This window comes from Petaurus breviceps, unplaced genomic scaffold (assembly GCF_028583685.1).
Source record: "Petaurus breviceps papuanus isolate PSGF00001 unplaced genomic scaffold, PetGlider_PUasm1.0 632, whole genome shotgun sequence".
In the NCBI taxonomy this organism is placed as follows: Eukaryota; Metazoa; Chordata; class Mammalia; order Diprotodontia; family Petauridae; genus Petaurus; species Petaurus breviceps.
Window position 1 is genome coordinate 4,319 of NW_027186423.1, and position 19,143 is coordinate 23,461.

The 19,143-nt window shown below is 39.4% G+C and overlaps 1 protein-coding gene and 1 long non-coding RNA gene across 3 annotated transcripts in view; both read left to right on the forward strand.

Annotated features, from left to right (window-relative positions):
- The window catches only part of LOC138173658 (uncharacterized), a 16,496-nt gene extending 4,312 nt beyond the window's left edge, over window positions 1–12,184 (forward strand). Inside the window, exons 1-5 of one of the 2 annotated variants that reach the window (XR_011171481.1) lie at window positions 1–1,529; window positions 3,522–3,654; window positions 5,453–7,293; window positions 7,673–7,841; window positions 8,537–12,184. The exon at window positions 1–1,529 is cut by the window's left edge and continues 4,312 nt beyond it. This is a non-coding gene — a long non-coding RNA (uncharacterized lncRNA). The other variant, XR_011171480.1, reaches the window with a different exon arrangement.
- A 6,294-nt stretch (window positions 12,185–18,478) lies between these two features.
- LOC138173657 (large ribosomal subunit protein eL34-like) lies at window positions 18,479–18,920 on the forward strand (the record flags this gene model as incomplete). The annotated part of the gene is made up of 1 exon (XM_069103703.1): window positions 18,479–18,920. A coding segment is annotated over one exon (384 nt), but the record flags the coding sequence as incomplete, so codon positions are not given.
- Between the last annotated feature and the right edge of the window lie 223 nt (window positions 18,921–19,143).

The window sequence follows — 19,143 nt, forward strand, 5'->3', positions numbered from 1 at the left end:
TGAACATTCATCCATTGAGGGATGGCTAACAATTACATATATATGTGCATAAATGTATATATACATGAATATACATGATATATGCTTTTATGTGTATGCACATGTAATATGTGCATTGTTATATGTGTATATGCATATCCATGTATATACATACATGTGTACATTTATATATATTTATGCGTATATGTTTATGTATCTTGAAACTCTATCAGAGAAATTTGATAATGATTCCCCCCACACACACACCCACACACAATCTACTTCCCCTCTTATGCTAGGAGCATTAATGTTGTCTGTGCAGAAGCTTTTCGGTTTCATGTTCCTTCTTCTGTTTCCCCTCAGTCTTCAATTCTTAGCCAGCACAAAGAAGGGCTTCTATAAATATTTTGGTACATATGGGTCCTTTTCCTCTTTCTTTGATCTCTTTGAGGTATAGACCTAGGGTTGCTGGGTCAAAGGATACACACCACTTGATAGCTTTTTGGGTATGGTTCCAAATTGTATTTCAGAATGTCTGAACTAGTTCATTCATAGCACCACCAACAGTGCATTAGTGTACGTATTTTCCCGCATGTCCTCCAGCGTTTCTCACTTTCCTTTTTATTATTTTAGCCATTTTTAGTCTGATACATGTGAGGTGGCACCTGAGTTGCTTTAATTTGCATCTCTCTAATTATTAGTGATTTAGGGCATTTTTTTTTCTCCACGTGGCTATTGATAGCTTTGATTTCTTCCTCTGGAAACTACTTATTCACATTATTATCTTAAAAGAAGAAAGGTCAGATGATACATGGAAAGAAAAGGGGAGAAATGGGGGATGGGATTAAAGTAGAAGTCTATTCAAACAAGGAACACGTGGGATGAAATGAGTAAAACCAGGGGAACAATTTATGATATAAAATTGCAAAACTGGACAGTTCTGAAAGACTATGAGCAGCACAGAGACTGACCATGATTCCAGAAGATTAAGGATTTAGAACACTGCCCACCCCTTGACAGAGAGATGGACCAAATGGGCACAAGGAGTCATAGATTCTTAGATGTGGTCTTTGTAGGGATTTATTTCACTTGTTTCAGGGCTCTTGTTTTTCTTGTTCACCCCCATCTCCCCAGGGGGTGAGGACAGTGGGAGGGAGAGAGAATGGTTGTTTGTTAATTGGAAAAGAGAACATTTAATTTAAAAAAGAAAACTCATAGCTATTTAATTTTAACATTTCCCTATAATATTTTAATAAGTAGTAATCATATATTCTAATGCATTATTTATTGTGCTTTGGCAGACGAAATTTCACTTCTTTTTTCTCCTTGTGGCATAAATTCTGGAAAAATGATTTGAATTTTTTTCCATGCTCTGATTTTAACAGTTTTGGAATGATGTATCCAAGCCAGAGTGAAAACAACATGAAACTCAGCATACCTATGACAACTGAATAATCAGGTAGTGTCTGTTTTGGTAAAGCACCATAAACATATATGCTGAACGTGGTCGACAAATCACAGTAGCTACAAGAAGAAAAGGAAGAATGTAGGTGAGTCCAGGAGATTTGTAGCTTAATCTCACTATATGTTGTTGTTATCATTTTTTGAGGGCAGTTGGGGTTAAGTGACTTGCCCAAGGTCACATGGCTAGTTTTTGTGTTAAGTATCTGGGCTGAATTTGAACTCAGGTACTCCTGACTCCAGGGCCAGTGCTCTATTCACTGCGCCACCTAGCCACCCCATAAAGTCACTATTTGGAAGTGCTTTTTTTCTCTCTCTCTGCAAGATGGTGGTTGGATGGGTTGGGAAAGCATGGAATATTAGAAAGACCAAAACTTTTCCTATTAACAGGAGCCCCAAGTCAGCCAGGATAACCCTCTAGAGGAAAGGTTCAAGATTCTACAAGAATTGAAGAGAATCATAACCCTTTTTCCTCCCCTTCTTTCTATACCCAAATGGCACCCTCCACCATGATTTCAGATTATAACCAGCTGCAGAATTAAGGGAAGATGCAAAGAAGGGAGAATTCCATAGTAGACTCTTCTCTTGCCCCTGGGTAGAGGGGAGGAACATGAGCTAAAGCTGCCTGTCATTGCACTATTAGAGTTTTATTGCTTCCAGTCCAGAAAGCTTATGGTCTTTGGCCAAGCATTTGATGAAGAATCAAGGGGAGGAGTGAGGAGGAGGAGGAGTTGTACACAGAAGGCCAATATCTGTGTCTCATTCCCCTCACAATAGCATCCCAACCTGTTGCCCTAGAAAAAGATTATTCTCCCCACTGAACTCTTTTGTACTTCAACTGACCTGTAAAGAGGATCTATAACACGTAAAAAAAATATGTAAATTCCATTTCTTTCCTTAAAAAGTATACTATTTTTTGTTGAGCCCCCAAGAATCTCGTATTGAACATCAGGCCATAACAATGGTTCATCTTCTTGTTTTTTGTGGCAGCTGACATAATTCTAAGAAAGATGAGAAAAGTTTTGAATTGGTAAGGTGCCCATCATTCCCCTTGGCTCGCAGGTTGATAATGGGGAGTGGGAATACTCCCTTGTTTCCCTTGCCACCAACATGGCTCTCTCCCTTCTCTCTTCCCCTCTTCACCACCCAGCAACCTCTTTATCTTTGAGGTTCATGTTATTCATCTCTACCCCCTAATCAAAATCCTGGTAGCTGTTGTCTATAGGACCCCCCCCCCCAGGTAACTACCCTTCTTTCTTCAATAAATTCAATATGTAGCTGAAAATTATTCTCTACTCTGCAACCCTGTCCTCATACTAGGGGACTTCAACATACATGTTGACTCTCCCCCTGAAGCACCCTCAACTCACAGCTCCTCAACCTACTAATTCCTCATGAGTCACTCCTCCACCCTACCTCAGCAGTACTCAAAAATGGTCATACCCTTGATCTTGTCATCATCCACAAATACACCACCACCACCATGTTTAAGAATTTGGAAATCTCCAAGCATCATCTATGAACTTTCCATCACGTTGTCTGCCTTACCTTACAAAACCCTACTCTTCATCTGCACTGTGACCTCCAATCCTGTGAGTCCCACCCATCTCCTATGTTCTAGCCATTCTCTTCTTTTTCCCCTCTTGAACCCATGATGAACCAGTTGAACTCTGCTCTATCCTTTTTTCTTGAGTCCTTGACCCTCTTATCACATTACCAGATGTACCCTACCAAACCTCAGCCTTGGAAAACTCACCATCACCTCTCACCTTCAATCCTATACATGTGCTGCTCAACAAAGGTGGAGAAAATCATGAAACAGTTCTGACTGGATCCACTATAAATTCATGTTACATAACCTTAACCTGGTCCTTATTGCTGCTAGGCAGTCCTATTATACCTCCCTTGTGAACTCCACCATAGCTCTTACAAACCTTTTCATCCCTCCTCAAAGCTCCCATGACTCTCTTTCCCTCCATCCTCTCAGTTGAGAACCTTACCTCCCATTTTACAGGAAAAAAAGTTGGACATTCACTGTGAACTATGTCTTTTCACCGCTGCCTCATCTCTTTATCACTCAGATGCCTTCTGCCTGAGTGGCCCACAGAGGCAGGCCCAGAAGAGGCCTGATCAACTCGGAGGGCAAGTCGTCCCACCGGCCCCAAGGGCCACTACCAGGCCTATCACCAAAGGGCTGGGACTGGAAAGAGCAAGGTAAGAACCAAATGCAGGGCCCCTGTCCTGTCCCCCACCCCCCCAAAACATAGTAACTATTGTCCCAGGGCAGAACCCTCTACGGTAAATGTTTGGGATCCTTAGAGGAAGGGCGTGGCTAGGGCCCTGCCTCAGAATGGGTAGACAGCAGACTATAAAGACTCTGGAATCCTGTTATCCTCAAAGGGAGGAACCAAACTCAGAGGAAGACAAAGTGGACTCCACACCCACCGCTGAAACATCAACAGGGAATGGGTCCCAAGCACAGAAAGTTCTCCTAGATGAGGTCAAAAGGAACTTTGAAAACCAAATGAGAGAGATAGAAGACAAAATGAATAATTCTTTCAAAACCAAAATTGCAGAATTAGAAAAACACTATAATGAAGGAAACAGCTCCCTAAAAAGAAAAGTGTATGATATGGAAAAGGAGCTCCAAAAACTAACCAAGGAAAATGATTTGCTAACAAGTAGAATCAACCAAATTGAAACAAAACTCTCTGAGGAACCAAGAATTAGTCAAACAAAACAACAAGAATGAAAAATTAGAGAAAGAGGTAAAACATCTCAATGGAAAAATAACTGACCTGGAAAACAGATCCAGGAGAGATAATCTGAGAATCATAGGCCTACTAGAAAATCATGATGAAAAATGAGCCTGGACAACATTCTCCAAGAGCTCGTTAAAGAAAACTGCCCTGAGATACCAGAACCTGAGGATAAAATAGAAATCAAGAGAATCCACTGGACCCCTCCTGAAAGAGATATCAAACTGAAAAGTCCTCAAAATGTTGTGGCCAAACTCTAGAACTACCAGGTAAAAGAAAAAATACTTCAAGTGGCCAGAAAGAAACAATTCAGATATCAAGGGTCCACAGTGAGGATCGCACAGGATTTGGCAGCCTCTACACTGAAAGATCAGAGGCAGTGGAATTCAATTTTCTGGAAGGCAAAAGAGCTTGGGTTACAACCAAGGATCACCTACCCAGCAAGACTGAGCATATTCTTCCAGGCAAAGAGATGGTCATTCAATGATATAACAGAGTTCCAGACCTTCCTGATGAAAAAGCCAGAGCTCAATGGAAAATTTAACCTCCAATTATGAGATGCAAGAGTGACATAGAAAGGTGAACAAGGAAAACAAACACATACCCTGTTATTTAATAAGAGCAAACTGTTCATAGACAAGTAGAGGGTATGAGTATAAATTACACAAAATGATGATTTAAAAAAAAATCTTATCAAGGGCTACAAAGGAACTGCAATGGAAGAAGAGGAATGAATGAAGTGGAAAAGGGTAAATTATGCCACACAAAGGCATAAAAACAATATAGCAGAAGAAAAGAAGGGAGGGAAATGAGTATCATATGAGCTTTTCCCTCATTGGTTCTGGTTCAAGGAGGGAATAGCAACCAGTTAAGCATAGGACTCCATGGAGAAGACTCACAAAATGTATCATATTAGAGGGAAAGAGGGGAGGGAGAGAAGCTTCACATGAGATTTGTGTATGTTCCTGCTCTATTCTAAAAAAAAACACTCACTTCATCCTTCTATCCCCACTATCATTATATACTTCTGCCCTTTGTGGTTATACTCCTTGAAAAGGTTGTCTATACCAGGTGCCTCTGCTTACTCACTTCTTAACTCCTTACAGTCTGGGCTCTAACCTCATCATTTCACTGAGACTTCCCTCTCCAAAGTTATTCTTGTTCAGTCATTTCAGTTGTGTCTGACTCTTTGTGACCCCATTTGGGGTTTTCTTGGCAAAGATGCTGGAGTGATTTACCATTTCCTTCTCTAGATATTTTATAGATGAGGAAACTGAAGCAAACAATAACTTGCCCAGGGACACACAGCTAGTAAGTGTCTCAGGCCAGATCTGAACTCATAGAGGTGAGTCTTCCTGACTCCAGGCTTGGTGTTCTATCCATTATGCTCCTGGCTCCAAAGTTATCAGTGATTTTTAAAATGAGGTGAAGAGACTCAGAGATAGTAAAATATATGGGTTTGGTGTGGGTGCTGGTGCCTCTCATGACAAACTTTCTCAATGGAACTCATGGGCCTGCTCTCCGGAGTTTCAGATACCCATAGAATAGTTTCATTTTGTGAAATGTCACTTAAGTAATGAATGGTATTTTTATTGCCCCTTTCTCTGATGCCTTGGGAGAAGGCTTCAGTCATTTTTTTTTTAAACACTGGTAATGAAGTTTTTGGACAAAGAAGTGCATATATCCTTTGTGCTGGTATCCTTTGTATTTTCCATAGTACATATACTATGGAAAGTATATGGAAACTATGGAAAGAGGACCTAGCTAGAGATTAAGTTTCCTTATTTTACTGATGAGGGAAGACTGATCCAGAGGTGGAAAATGACTTGTCCAAATCACATAGCTTAATTAGTGGTACAGCCATAACTAGAGCATGGGTCTCTTGACTACTAGTCCAATATTCTTTAAAAGTAGAGGTGATAGAAATATGAAAACACTCTGTATTCTCTATCATATCATGTACTAACTGGGCTATGGAAAGGAAGCATGGAGATTGAGTGCAAGTCAAATATTTTTTGAATGAATAAGCTTTTACTTTTGTTGTTTAGTTTTTTCATATGTGTCTGACTCTTCATGACCTGATTTGGCAAAGATTCTGGAGTGGTTTGCCATTTGATGAGGAAACTGAGGCCAACAGGGTTAAGTGACTTGCCCAGGGTCACATAGCTAGTAAGTGTCTGAGGCTGGATTTGAACTCAGACTTCCTGACTCTAGCCCTGGCACTCTTATCTACTGTATCACCTAGCTGCTTCAAGCTTTTAATAACAGGACATTAAAGAACCTTGGTTGCCCTTTCACACTTTCTTTTTAAAGCAATCCACTTAAGCATTAAATAAAGCATTACCTCTCTATCCCACCCGGACACATCTCCAGTCCTTTCTATCATTGAAGTCCAGTTCTGAGCCTGTGATATGCAGGAAGCCTTGCCAACAGTCAAGGTATAATGGTAAGTATGTATTCCATGTGTTTCTAACAGGACAAATTCTCTTGTAACAACTTCCACAAACTGGTCTCCTTCCCACCTGTGGTATACAGACACAAAGAGAAGGTATGTGCAAATTAGTGGAACATGCACATAGAGCATCAAGTCAGGACAATTGGGATATAATCCCAGAATATACATCTGAGGCTTCTAAGAGCTTTGGCTGGAGAAATTACAAATACTGAGCAGGATCAAATTCTGGGAAGTCAGTAAATCAATTAGGATCTTTATCTTAGCTATTCCTGAAGGATTTGTTTTTTTTTTTTCCTCATTAACTTCTTGGTATCAATTAGACCAAAAAATGAATTTATGGGGAAGTGATGAAAAAAGGAAATGAATGTTGATTCTAAATCAGGTGGTACCAGTGTTTTAAAGAAACAAAACAATGCAAATTGGTGACTTTTATTAAATACCAAAAAGGATTACCACAATACTTTTTAAATGTCATTTTTGTTGATAACTTTTGGTTTTCAGAATTTCTCTTAGCATCTTCCCCCTTCTTCCTCCCAGAGAGCCATCCCATATAACAGCATATTTTTTTAAAGAACAAAGAAAAAGGAAGAGCAAACAAATTAGCAAAACCAATCAGTGCATTGGAAAAAGTCTGAAAATGTATGTATGTAAAATGTTCTACCCTGTGGACTTCCCACTTCTGCAAAGGAGTGGTTCCTGTAATTGTTTGATCTTCAATTGATTAATAAGATTTCCTCCTTTCACCTATTACTGAGTGTGAGAGGTGAAGGTCAGCTACCACACTTCTTATTCCTTAAGGAGTTCCTTGTTCCAGTCTTTATTCCTTAAGGAAGTTCTAGATGAAAAAGGGGGTGGGGTTAGGGAATGGCTGGGAAAAGCTTCTTTATTTAAATAGTAGAATGGTCTGTATGAGGGCTTTATCTTCTCTGTGCTGGTTCCCCCCCCCCCTTTTTTTTTCTCCCAACTCTAACGTATTTTGGCTGCTGTGACTCACAACTGTGTTCTTTGGCATCTTTAGGCTTAAAATCCTACTTGGAAATGAAAAGAACAATTTCCCTCCCTCTCTATTATTACTTCTTGATATGAAGGACTCCCTTTTACTGCTGGCTGCTAGGAAGGATAAGGATATTGCACCCATGGTTTCATTCGCATAGGGAAGTCCCAATGAAGAAAGTGTCCCTACCAATGTAAGTCATCACAGTTTTCTACAAAATATAATCTGAAAGCAGTGGTCCTTAATTTGGGGGGGGGGGGGCATGGATGCTTTTGGCAGGCTGGTGAAGCCTATGGATCCCTTCCCAGAAAAAAATGTTATTAATGCATAAAATAAAGTATATGGGATTGCAATGAAAACCAATTCTCTGGAAATTGCTGTTATTCATTGGTGTGTGATTCTTCATGACCCCATTTGAGGCTTTCTTGGCAAAGATTTTGAATGATTTGCAATTTCCTTCTCCAGTTCATTTTACAGATGAGGAAAACAAGGCCAACAGAGTTAAGGGACTTGCCCAGAGTCATGTAGCTAGTAAGTGTCTGAAACAAGATTTGAACTCAGGAAAAGGAATCTTCCTGACATCAGGTCTTGTACTCTACCCACTGAGCTACCTAGCTTCCCCTGATAGACAGTTATATAACTGAAATACAGTTATCAATAGAATTTCTAAAAACAAGTTCATGGATCCCAGATTAAGAACCTCTGTCTTAAAAGAGTGGTCTAGAGCACTGAGAAATTAAATGGTTTGCCCAGGATCACACAGCTTAATGTGCATCAGAGGCAGGTCTTAGGCTACAAGCTACAAGATCTCATCCAGTATTGCCATTGCCTGCTACCTCTAGAGTTTTGATTTTATGTTTTGCTTTTCTTGTTGTTTTGTTTTATTAGAGTGGGGGGATGGTGATGTTGGTGTAGAACAGCCATCTTATTTAAAGCAATGATACAGGACCACACTGGTGATGGCAGAGTAGAAACAGGACTTCCACACGGCTCTAGCTTCTACCTTACCCAATTTATGTAAAAGGGGACTCTGAACAAACTTTGGAGCTACAGAACCCACAAAATGACACAGAGAAGCTAACCTCCCACTGAGGAAAGCCCGGCAGGCCAGCAGGAATCAGCCAGTGCAGCACTCTGGGAGCCGAGCTCAGGCCTGCGAGAGCCGAAGGTTTCAGCCCCAGGACAGGCCTGACCAACCACCGGCTGGAGGGACTCCAGATCACCAGCAGCTGTGGCCGTTTCCAGAATTATCAACACATAGATGCTAAGGACAAAGTGAGAGGTCAGTGCAGTGTGGACTTTGGGACCAGTAGTTGGGAGAGTGTGGGCTTTTGCCCCCAGGGTGAGAAGCCGCTGAGGGATGCAGCACAGCCCTCGCCACATTGCAGCTTCATCTCCTGGCCTGCAGACTGTAGGGGGACCAAGTGACCAGTCTGAGGGGTAATTGCTCTTGCTTTAACCTGCTTGGATCTGGATTGCAGTCTGGGGTGGGGGTCCAGCTTGCCAGAGCGTGTGGAAGCTTCAGAGAGGGCACCTAATACTTCTGGCAGCTGAGAATGCCCCAGCATTTGGGACAGAAGCTTCCGTGTCTGGTGGCAGAGTCCTACTGTGGCAAAAAGCCCCAAAGTCAAGTAATTGAGTGGCAAAATGACCAGGAAAAAGGAAGTGAACCAAGCAAATCAATCCAACATTAGACTCTTATTTTGGGGAGAAAAAGGATCAAAGCATGGAACAGGAGGAAGACAGTGAAGTCAGAACTCCTGCACCAAAAGCTTCAAAGGAAAATACGAGCTGGTTACAGACCATAGAAGACCTTAAGAAGCAGGTAAGAGAAGTGGAGGAAAAACTGGGAAGAGAAATGAGAACATGCAAGAAAATTATGAAATGAGAGTCAACAGCCTGACTGAGGAAAATAACACCTTAAAAAACAGACTAACTCAAATGGCAAAAGAGGCTCAAAAAAAACAATGAGGAGAGGAATGCCTTAAAAAGTCAAATTTGCCAGATGGAAAAAGAATCTCAAAAGCTCACTGAGGAGAATCATTCCTTCAGATTTAGAATGGAGCAAAGGGAAGCTAGTGACTTTATGAGAAATCAAGATGCTGTTAAACAGATACAAACAAATGAAAGAATAGAAGGCAATGTGAAATATCTCATGGGAAAAACCACTGACCTGGAATATAGATCCAGGAGAGATAACTTAAAAAAAGAACTAGAAGGCAAAAAATAGAGGTTGAAAGAATCCATTGATCACCTCCTGAAAAAGATCTCAAAAAGAAAACTCCTAGGAATAGTATAGCCAGGTTCCGGAATTCCCAGATTAAGGAGAGAATATTATAAGCAGCCAGGAAGAAACAATTTGAATATTGTGGAAACACAATCAGGATAACTCAGGATCTGGCAGCTTCTATACTGAGGTTGAATTTTCCATTGAGCTCTGGCTTTTTCATCAGGAAGGTCTGGAATTCTGTTATATCGTTGAATGACCATTTCTTTGCCTGGAAGAATATGCTCAGTCTCGCAGGGTAGGTGATCCTTGGTTGTAACCCAAGCTCTTTTGCCTTATGGAAAATTGTATTTGACTGCCTCCAATCTTTCAGTGTAGAGGCTGCCAAATCCTGTGCGATCCTCACTGTGGTGCCTTGATATTTGAATTGTTTCTTTCTGGCCACTTGAAGTATTTTCTCTTTTACCTGGTAGTTCTTGAGTTTGGCCGCAACATTTTGAGGACTTTTCAATTTGGGATCTCTTCTCTCGATTTCTATTTTACCCTCAGGTTCTAATATCTCAGGGCAGTTTTCCTTAATGAGCTCTTGGAGAATGTTGTCCAGGCTCATTTTTTCATCATGATTTTCTAGTAGGCCTATGATTCTCAGGTTATCTCTTCTGGATCTGTTTTCCAGGTCAGTTATTTTTATATTGAGATATTTTACCTCTATATCCTGCTAAAAGGCACCATCGAGAATGAAGCAATATCATTACTTAACATATATGCACCAAGTGGTATAGCATCCAAATTCCTAGAGGAGAAGGTAAAGGAATTAGAGGTAGAAATAGATAGCAAAACTATACTAGTGGGAGACCTTAATCTCCCCCTCTCTGAGCTTGATAACTCCAACCTCAAAATAAACAAGAAAGAAGTTAAGGGGGTGAATAGAATTTTAGAGAGGGTAGGTATGACAGATCTCTGGAGAAAACTGAATGGGGATAAAAAGGAATATACCTTCTCAGCGGTACATGGCACAGACACAAAAATTGACCATGTACTAGGACATAAAAACCTCACAATACAGTGCAGAAAGGCAGAAATAATAAATACATCATTCTCAGATCGTGATGCAATAAAAATCATATGCAATAAAGGGCCATGGAAAGACAGACTAAAAACTAATTGGAAACTAAACAATTTAATCCTAAAGAATGAGTGGATCAAACAAGAAATCATAGAAACAATCAGTAACTTCATTCAAGAGAATGACAATAATGAGACAACATACCAAAATTTGTGGGATGCAGCAAAGGCAGTTCTTACTCATATCCCTGAGTGCATACATGAATAAATTAGAGAAAAGAGAGGTAAATGAATTGGGTGTGCAATTGAAAAAGCTAGGAAAAAAAAAAAAACATTGGAAAATCCCCAAAATACTAAATTAGAAATACTGAAAACCAAAGGAGAGATTAATAAAGTTGAAATTAAGAAAACTTGAATAAATAAAACCAAACCGGTTTTATGAAAAAAAAAAACAATAAAATTGATAGACCCTTAGTCAATATGATAAAAAAAAAGAAAACCAAATTATGAGTATCAAAAATGAAAAGAGTGAACCTACCACCAATGAAAAGGAAATTAAAACAATAATTAGGAACTGTTTTGCCCAGTTGTATGCTCATTGAAATGGATGAATATTTATAAAAATATAGGTTGCCCAAATTAACTGAAGAAGTAAATTATTTAACCCCATCTCAGAAAAAGAAATCGAACAAGTCATCAGTGAACTCCCTACGAAAAAATCTCCAGGGCCAGATGGATTTATTAGTGAATTCTATCAAACATTTAAAGAACAATTGATTCCAGTACTCTACAAACCATATGGGAAATTAATGTTAGCAGAAAGACTACAGCAACTTATCACAAGAATGATACACTTTGATCAGGTAGGATTTATTCCAGGAATGCAAGGATGGTTTAATATTAGGAAAACCATCAGTATAACTGATCATATCGACAATAAAATTAGCAGAAACCACATGATCATCTCGATAGATGCAGAAAAGGCTTTTGACAAAATACAACATCCATTCCTATTAAAAACACTAGAAAGTATAGGAATAAATGGAGCCTTCCTTAAAATAATAGGTAGCATCTATTTAAAGCCATCAGCAAGTATTCTATGTAATGGGGAGAAGCTAGAAGCATTTTCAATAAGATCAGGGGTGAAACAAGGGTGTCCACTATCATCCCTCTTATTCAATCTGGTACTAGAAATATTAGCAGTAGCAATTAGAGAAGAAAAAGGAACCAAATTAGGCAAAGAAGAGCCCAAGCTATCACTATTTGCAGATGATATGATGATATACTTAAGAGAATCAAGTAAAAAACTACTTGAGACAATAAATTTGGCAATAAAATAAACCCACACAAATCCTCGGCATTCCTGTATATTTCTAATGATATTCAACAGCAAGAGATAGAGAAAACCCATTTAAAGTTACTGTAGACATAAAATATTTGGGCATCTACCTGCCAAAACAAACCCAAGACCTATATGAACACAACTACAAAATACCTTTCACACAAATAAAGTCAGATCTTACTAATTGGAAAGACATCAATTGCTCATGGCTGGGTCAAGCTAATATAATAAAAATGACAATTTTACCTAAATTAAATTATATATTTAGTACCATACCAATCAGTTTACCAAAAACTACCTTATGGAGCTAGAAAAAATAGTAACAAAATTCATTTGGAAGAGCAAAAGGTCCAGAAAATCAAGGGAATTAATGAAAAATGCTAGGGATGGTGGACTAGCTATACTAGATTTTAGTCTGTACTATAAAGCAGCAGTCATCAAACCTACTTGGTACTGGCTGAGGAAGAGTAGTGGTTGAATGGAATAGATGGGATACACGAGACTCAGCAGTCAATGACTATAGTAATCTACTGTTTGATAAACCCAAAGACCCCAGTTTTTGGGATAAGAACTCATTATTTGACAAAAACTGCTGGAAAAACTGGAATATAGTATGGCAGAAACTGGGCAGAGACCATTATCTAACACCATATACCAAAATCAAGTCTAAATGGGTGCATGATCTAGGTATAAAGGCTGATACTGTAAGCAATCTGGGAAAGAAAGGAATAGTTTACCTGTCAGATTTGTGGAGAGGGCAAGACTTTATGACCAAACAAGAATTAGAGGGCATTATAAAATGCAATATGGATAATTTTGATTACATTTAATTGAAAAGCTTCTGTACAAACAAAGCCAATGTCATCAGGATTAAGAGGGAAGTTGAAAATTGGGAAATAATTTTTACAACCTGTGTCACTGATAAAGGACTCATTTCTAAAATATACGGAGAATTGAGTCAAATCTATAAGAATATAAGTCATTCCCCATTTGATAAATGGTCAAAGGATATGAACAGGCAGTTTACAAAGGAAGAAATTAAAGATTATATATAAGCATATGAAAAAATGCTCTAAATCACTATTGATTAGGGAAATGCAAATCAAAACAACTCTGCAGTACCACATCTCACCAGTCAGATCGGCTAAGATGACAAAACAGGAAAATGACAAACGCTGGAGAGGATATGGACAAATTGGAAGACTAATGCATTGCTGGTGGCGTGAACTTATCCAACCATTCTGGAGAGCAATCTGGAATTATGCCCAAAGGGCTATAAATAATTTTATACCCTTTGACTCAGCAATACCACTTCTAGGGTTGTAATCCCAAAAAAATTACAGAAGTGGGAAAAAGATCCATATGTACAAAAATATTTATAGCAGCTCTTTTTGTGGTAGCAAAGAATTAGAAATTAGGAGGTGCCCATCAATTGGGGAATGGCTGAATAAGTTGTGGTATATGCATGTTACGGAATACTATTGTGAAGTAAGAAACAAGGAGCAGAGGGACTTCATATTTACCTGGAGAGGCTTACACGAACTGATGCTGAGTGAGAAGAGTAGAGCCAGGAGGAATTTGTACACAATTACAGACACAATGTATGTGTGATGACCAGCTTTGATAAACTGGACTCTTCTCAGCAATCCAGAGTCATAAGTCAACCCCAAAAGACTCATGATGGAGAGAGATGTTTACATCCAGAGAAAGAACTGAGTTTGAAGCCAGACTGAAGCAAACTACCTGCCCTTTTTCGTTTTCTTGTTTGGTTTTGTTTCCTCTTTCCCATTCTTCATTCCATTTGTTAACAATCCTTCTTTATAACCTGACTAATGGCAAATGTGAAAGTATCTGCAGATACTATACTTGATTGTATGCCACCATGGGGTGAGGAGGGGGAAGGGAGAGAAAATTTAAAACTCAAAGAATTGTGGTAATGAATTTTGTAAACTAAAAGTAAACAAATTAATAAAGACCAAAAAAAGAAAGAAAGAAAAGGGACAGGACCAAAGTAGAGAATAGATCAAGTGGGAGATGGGATAGGAGGGAGGGAAATATAATTAGTCTTCTACAATATATCTACTATGGTAATGTTTTTGCATTAGCTACACTTGTACAACATATGTACAATTGTTTATCTTCCCAGTAAGGGTGGGTGACAAGGGAGGAAGGGAATGAATCTGGAATTTAAAGTTTTAAAACCGAGTGTTTAAAAATATATACTATTATTAATACTATTTTACATGTAATTGGGAAATAAGAGGAGGGGATATCCTGGGCGCTATTTTGGGAAGGTGGGTAGGGAAAAAACGGGGAGAAAAATTGTAACCCAAAATCTGGTGGAAATGAATGAAGTGAACCTGAAGTTAATAAAGCATTTTGAAGGGGAAAAAAAAAGGATAGGACCAATAAAATTACATTTTTCGATAAAGAGATCATTGGTTACTTTGGAGAGAGCAGTTTCAGTGAGAAACCAGTATGGAAGAGGTTGAAAAAAAAAAAAGAGAGAAAGTGGAGACCTTGCCCTTTACCAGTCGATCTCCCTACTCAGTAAGAGCATCTTCATTGGCTGTTCCCCATGCCCTAAATCTTCTCCGTCATCTCCACCTTTTACAAATCTTTCTCATTCCCCCTTAATGCTAGTGACTTATATCAGTTATCTCCAATATTGATCCTGATTATATTTTGTTTGTACCTAGTCATTTGCATGTTGTCCCCCTCATTAGACTGTGAAGCTCCTTAATTAAGAGCAGGGACTGACTTTTGCATTTCTTTGTGTTCCCAGCTTAGAACAATGTCTGGTATATAGTAGGAGCTTAATAAATGCCGGTTGACTGTAAAAAAAAAAAGCAATGATAAATATAAGAACATCCCACTGTGGATTAACAGAATGATTTAAACAGGATTCAGAAGCTCAGTTTATATTGTAGTCACATTACAATATGTTGTGAAGCCAGTACAGTTAAGACAGTACAGTTTTTAAAATCTGCTAATCAGATATTTCATATTTTACCTCTACTGAGGACAAACATGAAACAAGATTTTCTGGGTAGTGAGTTGTCCTGGCTAGCCTCATGTAATGATCTACATAGAGTCTATGATTCTTCCTAGGTGATATTCTGAGATCTGTTGAATAAACTGAAAATATATAAGTAAAATCTTAAGACATTTTTATGAATCGAAGTTTCTAACCTAGCTCTTGATTTCTGTTTCCTCATAAGGATCTGAAATAAACTAAAAAGTGATCACAAAAGCAAACTGGTGATAGGGAGTGTGACTATTGCCTATTGTAAAATGAGGCAATGATGTCTTACAATTCAATCACTGGTTTCCATGGAATTTTGTAATAGACCAGGCCTGGACATCCCAGTTGCTGATAATCATAACTCACAACTATGTCCTCAACATTCATTTCGGAATTCCCGTGGTAGGAAACATCATATGCTTCCCTAAACAAGGAAAACAAGAATAATACTTTGTCAGTAGCATATAATTAATTGCTCTATTGTTATTTTGAGAGGAAGGGCGACATATAGGTACTCAGCTTTGTTTCCATTCCTGCCTGACTGTATGTGTAACTCTGGGTGCATCACTTAACCTTTCATAGGAGGACCTATGTGAATTAATGCAGAGTGAAACAAGTGGAACCAGAAGATCATTGTACAATGTAACGGCAATGTTGCAACGATGTTGTTGTTATTGCTGTTGTTTGTCCTTCCTGCTCCAAGAGGACCAAAATGACCCTACAACATCAGGGTCGATGTACAATGTATCTGCCTATGGCTGATCATACCAATATGATCTAGGAAGGCTCTACTGCAGCTTGGGCACAGATAGTCTTCTTGACCATTGGAGAGGGAGATGTCCCTAAATTTGCACATTTCACATGTCTTGTAATGATAATCAGCTGTTAATGACTTAGCTATTCTGATCAATACAATCATCCAAGGCAGTTTCTAAAAGACTCATGATGGAAAATGCTATCCACCTTCATAGAGAGAACTGACAAACTGAGTGCAAGATGAACTATAATTTTTTAACTTTATATTTTTTTGGTGACATGGCTAATTTGGAAATATGTTTTGCATAATTTCACATGTATATAATCAAAATCATAGAGTTTGACTTTTCAATGGGTGGGGGAGGGGGCAGAGGGAGAATGAGAATTTAGAACTCAAAAAAAGATGTGCCTGGAGATGAGCTAAATACATAAATCTACAAATGGGATTCACAAATCACATCATCCTCTTCACATATAGCTCTTTTGAGGCACAGGGCTGTCTTTCAGGGCACTAGTCGAGAGGATGCTGCATATGGTTGTTTTGTGTAGAGAAGTATTCAAACTAGGGAGGCTCATTGACTCCACAGAAGAAAAGCAGGAGCCGAACACAGGATTGAGGGGAGTGTGTGATACCTGAGACTGGCTCTGTCTAACCTTTTTTTTTCCTAAATTCTTCCTTCCCCCCTCCCTTTAGACCAGAGATTAAAGACGATGAATATAGATGAACACGGTGAGTACAGAGGAATATGAGATGACTTAAATGAACCGCTGCAAAGTGAAGTCAGTTGAATCAGGAAAGCAGCTCTCATGACAGTAGTGAAAATGGCAAAAACAATAACAAAAATCCTGGGTTATTATGATGAGGATGCACCTCTCCCTTCTTTCCATAAGTGAGGGACTGTAGGGGTGGAACACTGAATGTGATGTTGGACTTGTCCCATCAGTGAGTTTTTCTGAATTAGTAATAGTTACGTGGAAAGGATAGATAAGCCATTCATTAATGTATTGTGTCTTCTATGTGCTAGGCACTGTGCTAAGGGCAGAGGATACAAAGGAAAGCAAATGACAGAGCTTGCTCTTAAAAGGAAAAAAAAGATCCCAGACGACTCTGAAAGAGTTCAGCATGGTTCCTGGTTGACTCCATGGTGGTCTGTTGAAAACTTCTTAAGAATAACCCCCCAAAAAACTAATCTCTGAGACACTTTTCAGGTAAGGCTTTTTAAAATAAACTCATGAAGCAAGACTGCAAGTAGATACTACACTGGCCCTGGAAAAAAATGTCTTCATGGGGCGGCCAGGTAGCACAGCGAGTAAGAGCACTGGCTCCAGTGTTGAGAAGACCTGGAGATGGAATCCCGGGCTCAGACACTTAGCACCCACCCAGAGACACCTGGCCGTGTAACCTTGAGCAAGTTACTTAACCCCAATTGCTTAGGGGCGGCCAGGTGGCTCAGCGAGTAAGAGCACCGGCTCCAGTGTCGGGATGACCTGGATCAAATCCAGGCTCAGATACTCAGCACCACACCCAGAAATAATAACTGGCCATGTAACCTTGAGCAAGTTACTTAACCCCAATTGCTTTAAAAAAAAATGTCTTCATTTATAGCTAGAGTTCTCTGAGCATCAATCTTAGTGGCAAGAAAATTCTGAAGGAGAGCCAGTGAGAGGTAGAGCATAGGTTGAAAGGAACATAGTTCGTATGGAATCCAATACATAAAATGTTTTCTCTCCTTCCCAAGAGAAGTGGTTCCAGGCAGAGTTTGGTCTCTTGATGTTGTCCCTGGGATAAACTGAAGAGGTATGATGGGGCAATTGGACATGCTCTCCTGGCCTTCTTGGCATGCCCATATGGTTTCCCATCCTAGGCAGGACCCTACCAATCAAAAGTGTCCTGAAATATGAGGTCTTTGTGCTCAAAGAACTCACTGTCTAGGTGAAGAATAATAAAAACATTTGAAAAGGATCTATATGGTGCTTTAAGGTTTGCCCAGGATTTTACCCACATCATTTCCTTTTTTGGCAGGTGAAAAATGAAATGACTAAGGAAACAAAGGTTTGATCATCTGAGCATATCAATTTATCAAGCAATACATGGCAACTGCCCAACAAACCAGGCCCAGGCCCCTCCCTCAGCTTGGGGCTGGCCCCTGAATGCTGGGGGACCCAGGCTTTTAGACATTAAAAACAATTAATCAAATGAGGCCAATTAATTAAAAGGAAATAAAACATTAGGTAATCTGATTTTTTTTTTTTTTAAAGCAGTCGGGGTTAAGTAACTTGCTCAAGGTTACACGGCCAGTTATTTTGTGTGGTTGTTAAGTATCTGAGTCCACAACCGATCACAGGTCTCTTGACTCTGGGGCTGGTGCTCTTACTCACTGCACTACCTGGCCACCCCAGTAATCTGATTTCTAATTGGATGAAAGATTAGTCCTTCCTCTTCCCTTTTCTGGTGACAGACCTGACAGAAACTGTAGGCTGTCCCACAACACAGCTTCCAACAAAACTCAGCTGTCACAAACCCCGGATAATAGAATTATTTGCCTTTATACCAAGAAAGTTGGAAAAGCACCAAAATCAGCCTGTGCTGTGTGCCCAGGAAGACTTCAAGGTGTTTGTGCAGTGAGACCTAAAGTTCTTATGAGGCTATCAAAGACAAAACATGTCAGCCGGGCTTATGGTGGCTCCATGTGTGCTAAATGTGTCCGTGACCAGATCAAGTGTGCTTTCCTAATTGAGGAGCAGAAAATCGTTGTGAAGGTGTTGAAGGCACAAGCACAGAGTCAAAAAAGTAAATAAAAAGGATATGTTTTTTGAATAATAAAGAAACTTAAAATGTGAAAAAAAAAAAAAGAAAGATTAGTGACTTTGCAAGTTGGAGGTCAGGGGGGAGTAAAGAGGTGCAATTCCCTGAATTCAGAAAAAAAGGTAGAACACTCCTCTCAAGGTCTATATGAAATCAAAGGAACATCGAAACAATAATCAGTACGAGGCCAGTCTTCAAATAAGACATATGGGTTGCTTGAGATGAACAATTGTGAGAAAACTCCTTTTATAAATCTTTGGATCTGACTGGGCTT